Source organism: Schistocerca piceifrons, chromosome 7 (assembly GCF_021461385.2).
Source record: "Schistocerca piceifrons isolate TAMUIC-IGC-003096 chromosome 7, iqSchPice1.1, whole genome shotgun sequence".
Classification (NCBI taxonomy): domain Eukaryota; kingdom Metazoa; phylum Arthropoda; class Insecta; order Orthoptera; family Acrididae; genus Schistocerca; species Schistocerca piceifrons.
In genome coordinates, this window is record NC_060144.1 from 104,032,878 (window position 1) to 104,050,824 (window position 17,947).

Sequence of the window (17,947 nt, forward strand, 5' to 3'; positions counted from 1 at the left end):
TCATCGTCTCCGTAGCCAGTGTCTCATCGTCTCCGTAGCCAGTGTCTCATCGTCTCCGTAGCCAGTGTCTCATCGTCTCCGTAGCCAGTGTCTCATCGTCTCCGTAGCCAGTGTCTCATCGTCTCCGTAGCCAGTGTCTCATCGTCTCCGTAGCCAGTGTCTCATCGTCTCCGTAGCCAGTGTCTCATCGTCTCCGTAGCCAGTGTCTCATCGTCTCCGTAGCCAGTGTCTCATCGTCTCCGTAGCCAGTGTCTCATCGTCTCCGTAGCCAGTGTCTCATCGTCTCCGTAGCCAGTGTCTCATCGTCTCCGTAGCCAGTGTCTCATCGTCTCCGTAGCCAGTGTCTCATCGTCTCCGTAGCCAGTGTCTCATCGTCTCCGTAGCCAGTGTCTCATCGTCTCCGTAGCCAGTGTCTCATCGTCTCCGTAGCCAGTGTCTCATCGTCTCCGTAGCCAGTGTCTCATCGTCTCCGTAGCCAGTGTCTCATCGTCTCCGTAGCCAGTGTCTCATCGTCTCCGTAGCCAGTGTCTCATCGTCTCCGTAGCCAGTGTCTCATCGTCTCCGTAGCCAGTGTCTCATCGTCTCCGTAGCCAGTGTCTCATCGTCTCCGTAGCCAGTGTCTCATCGTCTCCGTAGCCAGTGTCTCATCGTCTCCGTAGCCAGTGTCTCATCGTCTCCGTAGCCAGTGTCTCATCGTCTCCGTAGCCAGTGTCTCATCGTCTCCGTAGCCAGTGTCTCATCGTCTCCGTAGCCAGTGTCTCATCGTCTCCGTAGCCAGTGTCTCATCGTCTCCGTAGCCAGTGTCTCATCGTCTCCGTAGCCAGTGTCTCATCGTCTCCGTAGCCAGTGTCTCATCGTCTCCGTAGCCAGTGTCTCATCGTCTCCGTAGCCAGTGTCTCATCGTCTCCGTAGCCAGTGTCTCATCGTCTCCGTAGCCAGTGTCTCATCGTCTCCGTAGCCAGTGTCTCATCGTCTCCGTAGCCAGTGTCTCATCGTCTCCGTAGCCAGTGTCTCATCGTCTCCGTAGCCAGTGTCTCATCGTCTCCGTAGCCAGTGTCTCATCGTCTCCGTAGCCAGTGTCTCATCGTCTCCGTAGCCAGTGTCTCATCGTCTCCGTAGCCAGTGTCTCATCGTCTCCGTAGCCAGTGTCTCATCGTCTCCGTAGCCAGTGTCTCATCGTCTCCGTAGCCAGTGTCTCATCGTCTCCGTAGCCAGTGTCTCATCGTCTCCGTAGCCAGTGTCTCATCGTCTCCGTAGCCAGTGTCTCATCGTCTCCGTAGCCAGTGTCTCATCGTCTCCGTAGCCAGTGTCTCATCGTCTCCGTAGCCAGTGTCTCATCGTCTCCGTAGCCAGTGTCTCATCGTCTCCGTAGCCAGTGTCTCATCGTCTCCGTAGCCAGTGTCTCATCGTCTCCGTAGCCAGTGTCTCATCGTCTCCGTAGCCAGTGTCTCATCGTCTCCGTAGCCAGTGTCTCATCGTCTCCGTAGCCAGTGTCTCATCGTCTCCGTAGCCAGTGTCTCATCGTCTCCGTAGCCAGTGTCTCATCGTCTCCGTAGCCAGTGTCTCATCGTCTCCGTAGCCAGTGTCTCATCGTCTCCGTAGCCAGTGTCTCATCGTCTCCGTAGCCAGTGTCTCATCGTCTCCGTAGCCAGTGTCTCATCGTCTCCGTAGCCAGTGTCTCATCGTCTCCGTAGCCAGTGTCTCATCGTCTCCGTAGCCAGTGTCTCATCGTCTCCGTAGCCAGTGTCTCATCGTCTCCGTAGCCAGTGTCTCATCGTCTCCGTAGCCAGTGTCTCATCGTCTCCGTAGCCAGTGTCTCATCGTCTCCGTAGCCAGTGTCTCATCGTCTCCGTAGCCAGTGTCTCATCGTCTCCGTAGCCAGTGTCTCATCGTCTCCGTAGCCAGTGTCTCATCGTCTCCGTAGCCAGTGTCTCATCGTCTCCGTAGCCAGTGTCTCATCGTCTCCGTAGCCAGTGTCTCATCGTCTCCGTAGCCAGTGTCTCATCGTCTCCGTAGCCAGTGTCTCATCGTCTCCGTAGCCAGTGTCTCATCGTCTCCGTAGCCAGTGTCTCATCATCTCCATAGCCAGTGTCTCATCATCTCCATAGCCAGTGTCTCATCATCTCCATAGCCAGTGTCTCATCATCTCCATAGCCAGTGTCTACTAAATGTAAACAGAATTAGGCTAACAATTCAAAAAACATCCCAGCAGCACAACTGTTCCTTGTGGTTTCACATACTGAAGACGGTCAGTCCTTTGCTATAGTAAATGTGTGTATTATTCAGAAAGGTGTTGATGCAATTGCTGGCCCCCTTGAATGGTGAATTCTTCCCATGGTGTTACTTACAATAATCTGCTTGATGATCTGACCGAGGCAGGAAACCAAACGTGCCTTTCTGATCTGCGTATCATCGCAGTCCGTCGGATGATGAAAATGGTAGTGCATCCTTAGTACCCACACACACTTTTTTTTCTCACTTTTGATAGAGTGGTGCTTCAGTCTGAGATCAAAGCTAGCTATGAGGTTATCACAGTCTGACTGTACATTCCGAACCTGATGCGCTGCTAGCAGTGTCATCGTTTCAACCACACTCGAACATCCTGTTGACACCCGTCCAAATGTGTAACCTGTGGTAGGGATGTCCATGAGGGCGATTGTCCACTGCCCTCTCCCTGCTGTATCAATTGCAATGGTGACCATACCACCTCTTCCCGAGATTGTCCCATATACCTCGATGAGCGGGCTGTCCAGAGGATCTGGGCAAAGGAAAAACTGTCTTACCCGGTCAGTCGCAAGTTGTTGCATAGTCAGAAGCCCTGTGTTCTACTGTATGGCACTTAAAGTACTGTTCTTGCTACGTTTCGCTCCATGAAGGACAGGGTCACAGAGACAAGCAACCTCAGATTCAGCACTGCTGTTGTAAAATCGCCCAGTTTCATGGTAGCATCACTGTCTCCCCTCCAGCCGTGTAACAAGCCACCAACTTTTGTCTCCCAGGGCGAGGTCACCTGCTAAACAACTGTCAGGCTGAAAAGAACAGAAGGAATACTACCGCAAAGACTTCTTACGTCCCTGCAGCCAACAAACATCTGAGTCTTCCCCTGTCAACTGCAAAGGCACCAAGAAATGGAACAAAGGCAAGCAGTCTTAGACAGTGTCACCGCGTGATACTTTCGTCCAGCTGACCTCCTTGTTGTCAGTGCACACTGCCAACCGTGTTTCTGCCCTGGACCCCACAGACAGACAGACAGAAGGAGAATGCTGACATGTCTGTAGATCTCATGGAGCAGGATCCTCCAGCCTCTGCACCCTGTAGCAGTCGGCCTTCAATGGCGGGTACTCACCAGCAGCCGAGGTGACTCCGTTTTTTTCTCTCTTCCCCTTTCCTCGTCACGAGACTCTTCCATTGGAATGATCGCAGCCTTCGATCCAACGAAGGGGACTTACGGCTGCTCTTGGAATCACAGTGTCTACTTCTTTTTTGCCTCCAGGAAACAAAATTGCATCCTCACAACTGCTTTGAGCTCTCGCATTTCTTCCTGGTCCATTTTGACCTTCCTCCCGAGGAAGGCATTCCGTCTCAACTGGGAGTCATGCTGCTCACCAGGGATAACATACATAGTCAACCCATCTTCCTGACTATCCGGCTTCAAGCTGTTGCAGTTTGCATTTTCCTTTCTCACTTGATCTTCTCCCTTTGTACCATTTACATCCCTCCGTCATTCAGTGTCACCACTGCAGACTTCCTCAAGCTTATTGGCAACTCCCTCACCCCTTGCTGCTACTTGGTGACTTTAATACGCACCATCCCCTTTGGGGCTCTTCCAGAACCTGTCAGACAGGTGCCCTCTTGACTGATCTCTGTCAGCTTAACCTCATCTGCCTTCACGCAGGAGCACCCATCATCTCAAGTGGTCCATTCTCTAGCATGTACTTGAGCGACCATTTCCTGTGTGTTATCTGTTTGCTGACTCGTACCACACCTAGATGCACATCCAAATCGTAGCTTTCTAAGGTTGATATGAGGCTTTACTCCGCCCTGGCGACCTTCAACAAATATTTCCCCAGTTTTGATGACCAGGTAGATGTTGTGTACATAGTTCCGCGTAGTCAGTGCGTACACAACTTTCCCAGTAGAGCGCGCACCGCTAAGCACAACAGCGCAGGCGCAGCGCTCGTCCGTCTCTGCACTACGAGATGGCGCTGTCTTAGAGACGAACCAAATTCTGCTTTCGCCGTCCGTGTATTAATATGTCACGCAGCCAATGAGATTGCTGCTAACGTAGAACCTTTTCTCCTTGCGGATCACACTTGCGCAGTGATACCTGAATGCCCGAGGTATTATAACGAGTGTACAGACCTCTGATTAGTCAGTCTGCATTAGTCTGTGCATTAGTCTGCATTACTCTATAGTCAAGTTTCAGTCTGCGCCTAATAAGATTATCATATTCCTGTACATAGCCATGAAGAGAAATGTATAGACACTTCGTCAAGTATCAGAGTTATGTGAGAATAAGATTAACGTACCAAGACCAAAGTAACTTCAGATTGTCAATTGTAAATAGCATCCAGAACCAAGTTAAGTAAGGTTTATGGTTGTTATTATTTTAATAAATGTGTGTCAAGATTAATCAAGTTCTGTTTAAACCTGGTCACCATCAATCTGCTACTCTAAGCATGCAAGTGGCATTTCTGTCATCTGACCTAACGGCAGAAGATAAACACGCCACGATAAGACCACGAGACATATTGCTCACACTCGCCTACTTCGTTAGAGTGACAAGTCAAATAATCTGATGGTGTGTGTACCGAAGGTCTTACAGTATGCACACCACAGTGGAATATCTTACAAATGTTATCCTTACCAACGCAGAATGTTCCATTCCTCCTATTCCTCTTTACTGTGCTGTGTCCTGATGCCTTGACGGACTGAGGTGTGCCGCGACCCAGTTCACATGTAGAGACGTGCTCTTTGTTTTTAACAGTCAACCTATGATGCACACTGCATTCATTATAAACGCTTCCATGCACAGTGCCGTTGTGCTTTTTGGGATAGCAAAATAACTAGCTGGATTTCCTTTACTAGTTTTTGTAACAGCTTCACACCCTCTTCCGTTGTGTGGAGCAACCTCCGATGGCTCTCTGGGACCAATTTCCAGGCGGACCATAGCAAACAGTGTCGTAGGTGATCCTGTTGCAACCTCCAACACCTTGGGCTGCTTCTTTGTGGAGATTTTTAGCTCCACCCACTATCACCCTGCCTTCCTCCATCGGAAATGAGTGGAGAAGGCTCGGGCGATACCTTTCTCTTCTCAGAATCGTGAGTGCTACAAAGCCGCCTTTACTATGAGGGAGCTAGATAATGCCCTCACTTTACCCCCATCCTCTGTCCTAGGGCCAGATGATGTTCACATTCAGATGTTGCAGAACCTTTCTTTTGTGGGCAAGTACCTCCTCCTTCATATGTAAAGTTGCATCTGGGCAGAGGGCATGTTTCCCAGATGCTGGCTTGAAGACAGTCATAACCATGCCTAAGCCCAAAAAAGACAAACACCTTCCTTCCAGTTATTGTCCCAGTGCTCTCACCAGCTGTGTTTGCAAGGGGATGGGACATATGATTCATGCCCAGCTGGTCTCGCCATTTGTCAACCAATGCGCAACGTGTATTTCAAGCACGCCGTTCTACAATTGACCATCTCTTCATTTTATTCACTTTATTATGAATGGTTTTCTATGGCAATACCAGATTGTGGTCATGTTTTTTTATTTGGAGAAAGCCTACGACATCTGCTGGACGATTGGTATCCTCCGTGCTCTCTACATGTGGAGCACCCGAGGTCACAAGCTCTGTTTCCTTCGTCAATTTTTAAATGACTGAATTTTCAAGGTACAAGTGGGTTCTGCCTTGTTGGACACCTTTATCGAAGCAAATAGTGTGCCTTGGCGTTCCATCCTGGGTGTCATCCTCTTTGCTATTGCCATTAACCATATTATGGCCTGTCTCTCTTGGGCATCTCCAGCTCCCTTTTCGTTGATGATTTTGCAATCTATTGCAGTTCTTCACGGGCGTCTCTCCTTGAGTGGTGTCTTCAGCAATGTCCCGATCGTCTTTACTCCAGGAACATTGACAATGGCTTTCACATTTTCACTGACAAAACTGTTTGTATGAATTATTTCTGGTGGAGCAATTGGTTTCTTCCACTGTCTTTACATCTTGGGCGTGTTGCTCTTCTGCTCACTAAAAGTATGAAATTTGTGGGCTCATGCTCGATAGGAAACTTTCTTGTTCCTCTCACGTGCCTTATCTGGCCACCCACTGTATGCTGTATGGGTCCTTAGCGATACTTCCTGGGGAGCAGGCTGGGCCACCCTCTTCTGTTCGTACTGGTCCCTTGTCTGTTCAAAACTAGGCAATGGGTACTTTGTTTATTCATCTGCACATCTGTCCCCCTTATGCTGTCTTAATACTACCCAGCATCGCGGCATCCATTTGGCCGCTGACGCCTTTTACACTAGCCCAGTTGAGTCTGCATGCAGAAGCTGCTGAACCACCGTTGCTATACTGCCGTGACTTTTTCCTCAGCAGGTATGCATGCCATTTGTCTGCTATGCATGGCCATCCATCTTGTGCCGCCTCTTTCAATGACACTTTTGATCACCAGTGTGGGGTCTCTCTCTCTTCTGTTACCTCCTGGAATTCTCTTTTGGCTCTTGCTATGGCAGCTTAACTTCAAGCTACCAGCAACTTTCCCGGTGGGTGTGAGCCCTTCACCACCTTGGCTTTGTACAGCAGCCCGTGTTCACCTTGGCCTTCATTTTCTTTCTAAGGACACTACTCCAACCTCACTCTATCGCTGTAAGTTTCACGATCTTCACATGGAACTCCGCGATAGTACCTTTGTGTACACTGATGGCTCTTGGACTGACCGTGGTGTCGGGTGTGCTTTTGTCATTGGCACCAATGATTTTATAGTATTGGCTTCTGGAACACTGCTCAGTATTTGCAGCAGAGCTCTTTGCCCTGTATCTGGCCACGCAGTTCATTCAGAGACACAGGTTTTTCAATTGCGTCATCTGCTCCAACTGTCTGTGCCCTTCAGAGCCTCTGTGTGCTGTACATTGCCCATACCTTAGTGCAGTGGGTCTAGGAAAGCTGTCACTTGTTCACTCTTGATGGAGCCACTGTGATGTTTATGTGGGTTCATGGTCACATTGGCCAGATGGGAAAAGAGGCCGCTGATGCTGCTGCCAACATTGCAGTCCTCGTACCGCGGCCTGCTAGTTCTTCCATTCCCTCCGACGAGTCTCTGTGTTGCCGTCTGTCAGCAGGTGGTATCACTTTGGCACCACCACTGGCCCTCTGTTCATGGGAACAAGCTTTGGGGAATTAAGCCTATCCAAGCAGCTTGGATGACCACCTCTCTGCCCTCTTGCCGTGAGATCATTTTAGCTAGGCTGCATATTAGGCACTGTCTTTTTAGCCATTGCCATTTGTTAAGTAGGGGACCCCCCCCCCCCCCCCCCCCCACTTAGCCATTGCCATTTGTTAAGTAGGGGACCCCCTCCCCCACTTTGTGCTCATTGTTCTCAATCTTTGATGGTTTGCTATTTCCTGTCAGAATGCCCCTTTTTTTAACCTCTTACATTCTCATTTATGTTTGCCATCTTAGTTATTGGCCTTTTTAGCAAATGACGCGTGGGCTGTAGACCACATCGTACTTTTTATCTGTTGTAGCAATATGGTGAAGGGCATTTAATCTTTAGTTCAGGACTTCCATTTCTCTATGGCGTATTTTATGGACCTTTCTCGAAGTCCCTGTTTGCAGCTGTCTTTCCTTTCATTGATTGGGCTTAATGTGTAGTTGTTTTTAACTCCTTTCATCCCGTCCACCCTTTTTGTGTTCTATGGTTCTGACATGGGTGTGTATGACTCTAGTTGTTTTTGCACCCTAAAATAAAATAAAACCCTGCAAGGTTGCCAATGGCCATCTTCCATCCTGCATCTAGCCCTCCCAGATGGCCTTTGTACAGATCTGTAGGTTCCCATTCTCAGGTAGGAACTTACAATGAACATTTTACTGAACAGGGACTTCTCCTGGCCATCTTCTCTGCCCACCATTCAGTCTGTGGCCCTGATTCCATTCATGACCTGTTGCTTCAACACTCCCTCCCCTCCTCTGTGATCCCCATCCATCCCTCCCTCCTCTGCCCCCTCCTTTCCCCTCCACCTCCTTCCCCTTCATTCCAGTCAGTCAACCAACCAAAAGAAATTTATTCTTGCTCTGACCAGGGTATAGGTAACACATCCAGTAATTCCTATGTGAACAATTCTGGGTGCACATTTCCATATGGGTGATAGTAATTAAATTTCCTACAGCAACTGAAGCTGCATCTGCTGAAGTAGCAAATGAAGCGAACATATACCTGTCTTGCAAACTTAGTGTGCTTGCTTTATATCAATTGCGCATCCATTATCAGATTATGCACAACTATATTCTTTGAAACAACTCGAGCTCTGCAACCAGCACCTGTGTTTTGTCTTTCACATGCCCCTTAAAATTAAAATTCTGTTCCACTTACGCTAGTTAACTTCATTATTAATCTTAGTCTTGTACTCTCTCTCTCTCTCTCTCTCTCTCTCTCTCTCTCTCTCTAATTCCATAGCATCTGTTGAGGAATGATAACCAGTCTCATTCATTTCCACCATTTTTGAGATTGATTCTTTGTGTGGTTCATCACCATTATAGGATGCTGCAACAGTATCAGAATCTACCTTAGTAGTCATCTTTTTCAATGGTCTCTCCACCTGCTATTCTATTTAAAAGTTACATTTTGTAAACTATTCACCAATTTCATGCCTCGTTTCAGTTTTTAATCTTACCATTTCCAACTACACATGAGAATTTACTGCTTGCATGTTAGAATTTACTTTACATGTTTTAGTGGTGACTTCCATCTGTGGAGATTACTGAATTTTGCAATTAGTGACAGCAGCAAGACATTTTGTAATCAGGCTTTACCCCTGGGGCCAACTGCTTTGCCACTTCTTCTCTTTCTGTTTGAGTGCCATAAACTACAACCAGCACTGAGTTACTCACATTAATTTCCAGTGGTTCATATTTCACTTGTTCTAATGCTACAATACTTTGAGATTCTGCCCTCGTCTCCATGTCTGACAGTACTCATGAATACATATCTGGACTAAAAACTTCTGAACTCCTTAATCCTCTATTACAGTATTAAGTGTCCATTACAATTAGGTCCTTATCTTATACATTTGTTTCTACAGCGTCTTTAATTACATATGACATTTTGCCTTAGAGTTATTATTTTGATGTGTGAAACCGTTTGAGATGCAAGGAATTTTACGAATATCTCATTCTGGTTTTATCACTGGCACACGTTTTTGGGATGAAGCACTTTACGTACAATCCATTTTCTTGAAATTGGTGATAGATAGCAATATCTTCCCAAGTTAAAAAAAATAATTAAATATGTTCACTACATTTCATACGCAGCAACATATGACTTAACATGCACCAAACGCAGAAATGCAGATTCGTAGCTGTTGTCATACTTTTGATACAACCACAATAGGAGATTTCACTCGTCACCACCCTCATATATTTATAGTGTGCTGAGGGCAGTATGAGAGGAGAACGAGGAGTACACTGAAAGACTGATAATGATCAGTGACGAGAAAGCACACATTTAGTGACGGATACTCTACTTTCTACAAATCAGCTCAGGCAGCAAATACTGAAGTTCAACTACTATTCCAGAAGCTAAGGATAGATGGTTAACAGTTCTTGTCCCACTAGAATGTTCACTGAAGACGGGCTGTTATGGAATCGCTAGAAGCAGATAATGTGACGCGAAGTATACAAGGAGAAGACGGTCTTCTCGGTAGTCGAGCTGACGTGGAACTGCATGTTCTGCTGCGACACCGGCACGTATCACTTGTCTGGTGGTGCCACTGCTGCAGCTTTGTGGTGCAGCAATCACTGAGTTATATTCTGTCTCTGGAGTGGGTTGTCGACCTGTTAATGCCTGGTGGTGCATGCTGTGCTTATGACACCACACTCTTCCCCCCCCCCCCCCCCCCCCCCCAAATCTTCTGACCGTGGTTGCATATGGCTGCAGTACAAACTGAAGGCAAGGGAGGAGGTCTGAGTGGAGATGCAGCAGATGGGACGGAAATTGGGACTGCACCCAGTGACTGGCTTCCGTCTGCACCTTAGCATTCACCCTGAGCCCTCACGGGAACATTTGGCAAACTGCAGGGAGGACACAAGCCGACATGTAGGGCTGGAGTCTTGAATGCTGGAGGACCACTGCTGTGATTGCTGTTATGATAGCATTGGGGATGAGGTTGCATCTACCTCCATGGCAAGCACCTCAGGCTGACATGCCATATGGTCTGCAGCAGATGGCCGTGACCCTGGCTCCTGACTGTGTGCTGAAACTGTTGAATGGAAGATAGCAGCAGAATCATTGAGTGTCAGAGAGTGACACTGGTTCCCATTGTCTTTTGAGCAGCAACCCTGTGAGGAAAGAAACCAAGCACATGTTGTGTCAAAGGACACACAAAGCAGTCCCCTGTTGCCATTGCTGTCAGGCTGGAAGATCCTGAAGTGCACTGTATTCAGGATCTGAAAATGAGAATTTTTGTACTGACCAGTGCTCGTCTTTGGTGCGTGCAGCAGATGAAGCAGGGTGCGATGCTGGCAGCCTTGCAGAAGTTCAGCCAGGGAAGGTCCATCTTAAGGCATCACATGGTAGTTGAACAGGAACAGTTGCAATGCCTGCTCCTTTAACTGAGTTCTACGGAATTTATTCATCTATGCCTTGAATGTTTGCACGAAGTGTTCAGCTTCACCATTTGATTTCAGGTGGAACGGTGTCATGGTCTGATACAGTACTGTTGGTCGTGCAAAATTGTTCAGTTTTCTGTTAGGTGAGCTGTGGTCCATTGTCAGGCACTAGCACTTGTGGCAAGCCCTTGATGCAAAAAATTGAAGTAAGTGTTTTGATAGGACTGGCCAATGTCATAGAGTTTATCGGAACCACAAAGGGAAGATGTCATGTCTTCAGTCTGGGCATCCAGCCCTGGCCAAGAATAATGGCGTCGGTCAAGCTGTTTTGACCTCGCAGTACCTCAGTACCCCTACTGCAACAACCTTACAACATCCTGCTGAAAGGCGCATGGGATGATAACCCGGGCCTGGTCATTCGCAGTTGGTAACAGTAAAACATCACGCGGTGCTGACAAGGGTTGGCGGTGAACGAAGTACAAACATACGTCCAGCAGAACTATGTTTTTCACTCTCCTTGGCCATCCCATGTGCGTGTAATTCATCACAGTGTCTAAATCTGCAATTGTAGCTGTCTCCTGTGCTGTGCGATGCAAGACCATTGAGAAATCGTGAACTGAGGAAGCATCCAGTGTGTTTATTCGACAACACGATGCATCAGAGGAGTCAAACTGACCATCCTTGTCCACCTGTAACCTTGAAAACATATCAGCATTGAAATGTTGAGCCATAGGGTGATATAACATTTCATAGTTGTACTTTGTCGGCAGGATAGCCCAGTGTTGCAATTTTTGCGCTGTATTTGGCAGGACAGCGTTGATTGGGTGGAAGAGTGAGTGGGTTAAGATCCGTGACCAAGTAGGACTTCCTTCCATAGAGGTAACGATGAAACTTGGCGGCACTATAAATGACCACCAATGCTTTTTTATCAATCTGACTGTAATTTTCCTGAATCTTAGTCAGAAGTTTGGGGCAACTGCTGTTAGATGATCTGTTGATTCAACATGTTGCGACAGAATGGTGCATAGGCCAATAGAAGAAGCATCAACCGCTAACACAATTGGCTTAGCTGGATCAAAACATATGAAGCATGTGGTACTAAGTATTGCCCATTTCAATCGATTAAAAGTCAGCTGAAATTCCCTGATCCATGCAAACGGAACATTTACACTGTAACTTGTGAAGCAGAGCTGCAGTCTGAGAGGTGTGAGGAATGAACTTGAAGTAGTAGTTCAGTTTGTCTAACACTGGCTTGCAATTCCTTTAGATTTTTGGGAGCCAGCAAATCTTTGATGGCTCGCAAATTAGTCTCGGTGGGGTGAGTATGAATACCCTACACATTGATGACATGTTCCAGATACTCCATTTCCATCTGGAAAAAAGGGCACTTGTCTTGAGGCCTGCTGATAACCGTACTTGAAAAAGGCACATGAGATTGGCTAAATGTTCTGCAGAATGTCGAACATGACAATGTCATCCAGGTAATTTGAGCAAGAAGGCACCTTAGCAGTTACTTGTTCTAAAAGTAATTGAACATAAGCATCCCCCAAGTCTATTTTGGAAAAATAATTACCCTCGTCCATCAGTTCCTTTGGGCAGGGGCAAGGGGTATGTGTTTATCACTGTCTGAGAGTTCTGTCAACTTAAAATCAACACAAAGACATCCTGAAAGTTTGCAAAGGATGAATAATGAGGAAGACCACTGACTTGCACTGATTGGCCGTGATGACCCTGTCAGCTTGCCATTGCCATAAATGTTCAGTGACCTGTTTCCTAATGGCAATGGCCAGTTGCCTAGCCCAACAAAACTATAGTTGTCCATTGTCTTTGTCTGATACGTGAGCTAAAGAACTGTTCGTACAACCCGTCACTGAAAAGTTTACTACACAGCTTGAAGCTTGTCTGTAGTGACGTCTGTTGAAATTTGCAACACTGAATTATGGATTGTCAATCTGAAAATGTCAAGAGTGTCTAAGTCAAAAATATTCTGTGAAGATTTGGCAGAATGCGCTGTGAATGCAACTGCCTTTGTTACACATTGAAAAGTAGCTGACATACTGAACGTTCCTAAAACTGGAGTTAACTGTCCATTATACGCTGACAACACGTGTAGCTGGTCTCAGTATTAGTGACCCTAATCGTTCATGAGTAAGTTTGTTCAGAAGTGTAATGGAAGCACCATTGTCCAGTTGCAATTTGACATCTTTCTTAGCTACTATCAAAGTAACAATCACCTTGTCCTGACTACATTCCTGTCATTGCTGTGGGCTGCTAAAGTGCATGACATATGCAGTGGGCAAAGATTTAGTAGTGGACCTGTGTTTGCATCAGCATGACTTGTTTGGCACATGAAAATCACCCATCTGGTGTTCACTAAGTTTTGTAATTGGGTGACCTTTCACAACATTTACTACAGCCACTGGGCTGCACTGTTCCATGGATGGGTGTGCTGTTGGCAACATTAATGATTTGAACTGGTTTGGTGGCATGTTGCTTGGGAATTTGTCATTCATGCAGCTTTTACGTGCACACTGACTGAACATGGCCTTTTGTAACACAAAAACAAGAAGTAGCATCGCGACTTGGGCACTGAGCATGCTTATGGTGACTAAAGTACTTTGGGCAGGACTTTGCTATGGTTTTTTGTCTACCAGCATTCTGCCTGTGTGGCATCTAAAGAAGGATCAATTTGTTTCAAAATAGAAGCACGAATTCTATTGTCACAAATATTTTGAGTTATAGTGTCATACAGCATGACATCGCTGTATGATTGTCCACGACGACACAAAAATTTGCAATTCAAAGCTAAACCTTGTAATTCAATGATCTGCTGTTTGAGTTCGAGCTGCTGCTCACTGAAGGTGGAAAAGCTTGAACCTTGCAGCAGCCATGAGTTGTTGTTCATCAAAGTAAGTGATTAACTTGCTAACTAAAGTCTTAAAACTCTTAACTGTTCTGGTTGTTCGTCAGGAAAATAATTCACTATTATCCTGTAATCTTCTGTGCCCACTATGAAAAGAATGCTTTGCTCTTTTTACCTTGCATTTGGTGCCCCTCCATATGGTTCATCAATTGAGCTAAAAATTCTGACCAGTCCTCATGCTGTTTGTTGAAACTGTGGAATGGTGGAATAGCCGTTGGAGGCTGCGGTTGAGGCTGCTGTGCCGCTTGTAGATTCTGCTGTTGTTGTTGTTAGCTCCATCACAGCTTGCAGCAACTGCTGCGTTTGCTCACTCTGTAACTGAATAACGGGCATTAGAGAATCGTCTTGTGATGCAGAAGCCACCCCTGTAAGGAATTTCGGTTAGATGCCACACACAAAATAACACACTCGTCTCAGTAGTAGTGTCTGTCCTGAATCAAAAGTCCACACACTGATGTACCATGCATATAGAAAGAAATAACAAGAAATAGATAAGAAGTAACAAGGGTAAGTGGGTAAAATCAAAAATTAATTCTGTAACTTGCACAGATCCTTTTCCTGCGTGGCATCAGCTGTTGTATCACACTTTTGGTGCAACCTGAAAAGGAGATTTTACATGTTGTAGCCCTCAACTGTTTACAGTGCGCTGAGAGAAACACTGTGAGAGGAGGAGAACATTGAAACACTGATAATGATTAGTGATAAGAACACACACATTTATTGACGAATACTCAGCTTTGTACAACTCAGCTCAGACAGCAGATTCTGAAGTTAAGTTGCTGGTGTGGACTTGCTAGAAGCAGATGATGCAGTGTGAAGTACACAGGTATAACATAGTCTTCTCGGTACTCAAGCTAACTTGGAACGACCCACTCTGCTGTGGCACCAGCACTTGTCACTTCTCTGGCGGTGCTTTCGCTGTGGCTTCTTGGTGTGGCAATTGCTGGGCTACATTCCGTCTGTGGAGTGGGTTGTCGACCTGTTGACACCTGTGGTGCTGGCTGGTGGTGCGTGCTATGCTTACACACAATAGAGACAACCTTTACTTTTCACTGCAAAAATTTCTTACAATAATTTACTTAATGTCAAAAGATCACAATAACAATGTCCATTAATGAAATGATAGGCAGTTCATCATGAAGTGGAGAATGAAATAATAAGATAAGCAACAAATCACACTTTTTTACCAGATAGTTTCTTTACAATTGTTTGATAAGGATTGCTATGCAGCTGTCTTGCATACTTTGCCGCTCACTGAGTCAAGTTAAGCAGCTTCCTTTTGCACTGAATCATACGCCGTGTGAGAGGTTCACCATGTGAGGTAGCCATCACTTCCACCTGCTAGCTGGCATCAAGCACGTGGTCTAGCAGACTTATGGTGAACCATCCTCTGTGTGAGATCAGCTATAGTGTTTTCCCTCCTTCTTTGACTGGCTTGACAATAATGCTTGTATCACCTCCAAAAAGGAATAAAATGATGTACCGTTAACATTAACTGCAATAATATCAAAAGTAAAGGTTGTGAGGTGGATCCTGTGTGGACAGTGTAGTCAGTGGAGCACTTGCCTGCGAAAGACAAAGATCATGGGTTCAAGTGGTGGTCTGGCACATAGTTTTAATCTGTCAGGAAGTTTTAAATTGGAACACACTTCACTGCAGAGTAAAAATTCATCCTGGGTATGGAGAACATTTTAAACAAGATTAATAACAGATATATTTCCAGAATCTGAGATGCAGTCTATTCTATGACGCAGTGTGAAATCATTACCAAAGTCAGTTGGCATGGGGATAAACTGTGCTCAGATTTGGCAGCATATGCATAGCACCAAGAATGGATTGCAGCTGGAAAAACTGTCGCTGTCATATAGCCTTTGTGGTTAGAATCCAAATAGTGAGTGCATCTGAAATACTTCTTATGGCCTCATGTTGCAACCACTTTGGTAAAATTTAAACTAACAGGATTTCTAGGTTAAAACCTGTGATACTCTTGTAGACCCATGAATGTAACTCGTGTTATCTTGAAACTGTAGCAAGATTTGTTTGAAATATGTTGTAATTAGGTGCCAATTCTGGCAGCTCAGGTGGTTTCTTAAATTAATGTCTTATATTGTAGCAGTCATTGAGAGTAAAACAATTTAATTCACACATCAATAGAATAATTTTGTAATATGTGGTACAGTTGTGTAGAAGCCAATTGGTTATCTTAGTGAATGAATACTGACAGTTCATGGCTAATTATATTCATGATTCCTCAAACATTTCTTTCTTGCATAAAACTACACCGTCTCTTTTCCCATAACTTTCTGAAAAGGGAAAAAAATGTCATTCTCTTACTCAATGCATTCTTCTTATACATGGTAAACTTGTTACTGACTTCTTTGACCATCTTTACTACTTGAATAATTTCAGACAAATAAATCCAAGTCAAATAATTTCTCCCTGTTTCTCACCATTTCATTTTGTCACAAATTATACTTTCTTGCTTCATTAATAAATATTTTGTCACTTCTCATATAACAAATATGCTAATGCCAGGTGAGAAAAAAGAATGATATTTGATTTTTGAATAGTATTGTAAATTATAATAATATTGTGTGGTTTAGGTTAGAAGAACTAGAAAAGACAGAAGGTCAGCTAGGAGATGCAGAAGAGGAAGAAGAACAGAAGGAATCTGAGGAAAAGGATGCAGATGATGCTGAAGACAAAGACGAAGAGGAGATTGAAGACCCCGATGAGGAAATGGACTATGGAACAGATTATGCAAATAATTATTTTGACAATGGGGAGGGCTATCTAGATGACGATGATGACAATTTGGAGGATGGACCTGTATATTGATGTGTAAATGAATGTAAATAGTGTGATAGGTTTTTATCATGTAAATATGTAAAATACAACATAATTGTAATGGCTTACATTGCCACTTGTTGACAAATTGCGTGTTGGCTTCTGTCTTGGGGTTCTTTGGCCAATGTTTGATTAATGATTTTTGTAATGTTTGGAGGGTGAATCTTGGAGATTGCCAGCACTCGTGCTGGCGAAAAATCAGAAAAATCGTCAAACGCACATTGCTAAAAGGACCTGATTCAGAAGCCACAGGCAATTTGCCGTTTCCCACAGATTAAAGAATCAAAATAAACAGTTGATTGTTTGTGTGTTTAAGATTTCTTTTAATAGTAGATCTTATCTGATAAATATTTTGTGTCTAAGATGTCCATATTGTGTGGCATCGTAAAATTAGTAGTTGTATGGCAACTCTTCCTTTCCCAAAAAGGAAGCACCGTGTAGCCCACCTGATTTACCTGCACAGATGCCTTCAGTAGCTGGCACCTTTAAAAAACTGGTTGGAAAGTTGGTGGTGAAAGGAGGCTGTTGTCAATAATGTCGTCCACACCAAAACTTGGAAGTTCAAACACTTCAGTATCACTTCGATGTTGTCTGATCTGCGGTTCATGGCCAGTTCAAGCCTCACATACTTTAGTTCGATACGGATAAATAGGTAGCTATGTATTGCATCCGGCAGTCATTGTCGAGTTGCAACGTGAGTACGGTAACCTAATACCAATATGGCAGTTGATTTAACAGTGGCAAGAAATTATCATTGAAATCGCAAAACGGAACACTTTCTTCAATAGCAACATAGTTAAGGCAGGATATCTCAATGTTATTCAATTCAAATAGAATTATTAATGTTAGCTAGAAGTGCAGTCAGATTTTGTTCTCATCAAACAACACTGTCATTGTAGGTCATTGTTGGAGATCAGTACAGTCACATTAAAAGTGATTATCAAAAACTGTCACTGAAGTATTGAGTAACAAGTGGCAGGATATAGAACATGCCTCGAATGTGATGCACTTTTTTGGTGTAACATATCCACAGGGCAGCTATGGTACATTTGCTATATAGGTGGGCATAGGCATAATTACTCCATTAGTGTCACCACAGACTAACGATTCCATGATAGAGTTGGGTATTATAAAGAGTGGTGTAAGAATAAACTCTTACTTTGAAAACTTACAATACTTTAAAATTTGGCTAGGTTGGAATTTACTGTTTTTTATGAACTACAAGAACCAATAGAATTTTGGATTACAGAAAATGTTATTGTAACAATATTATGAGAAGAAAAGTTTCTACTCAGCATATAGTAGAGATGTTGAGTCTACAGATAGGCACAATAAAAAGATTTTCACACTTCAGGCTTTTG

General features: G+C 44.8%; 1 protein-coding gene across 1 annotated transcript in view; it reads left to right on the forward strand.

The window, feature by feature from the left end:
- The window catches only part of LOC124805322 (DNA-directed RNA polymerase III subunit RPC7-like), a 44,545-nt gene extending 27,644 nt beyond the window's left edge, over window positions 1–16,901 (forward strand). Inside the window, exon 4 of the mRNA XM_047265842.1 lies at window positions 16,343–16,901. Coding sequence (XP_047121798.1) covers window positions 16,343–16,577 — 235 coding nt within the window. The 3' untranslated portion in view covers window positions 16,578–16,901. The remainder of the gene's footprint in view (window positions 1–16,342) is intronic.
- Window positions 16,902–17,947: the final 1,046 nt, after the last annotated feature.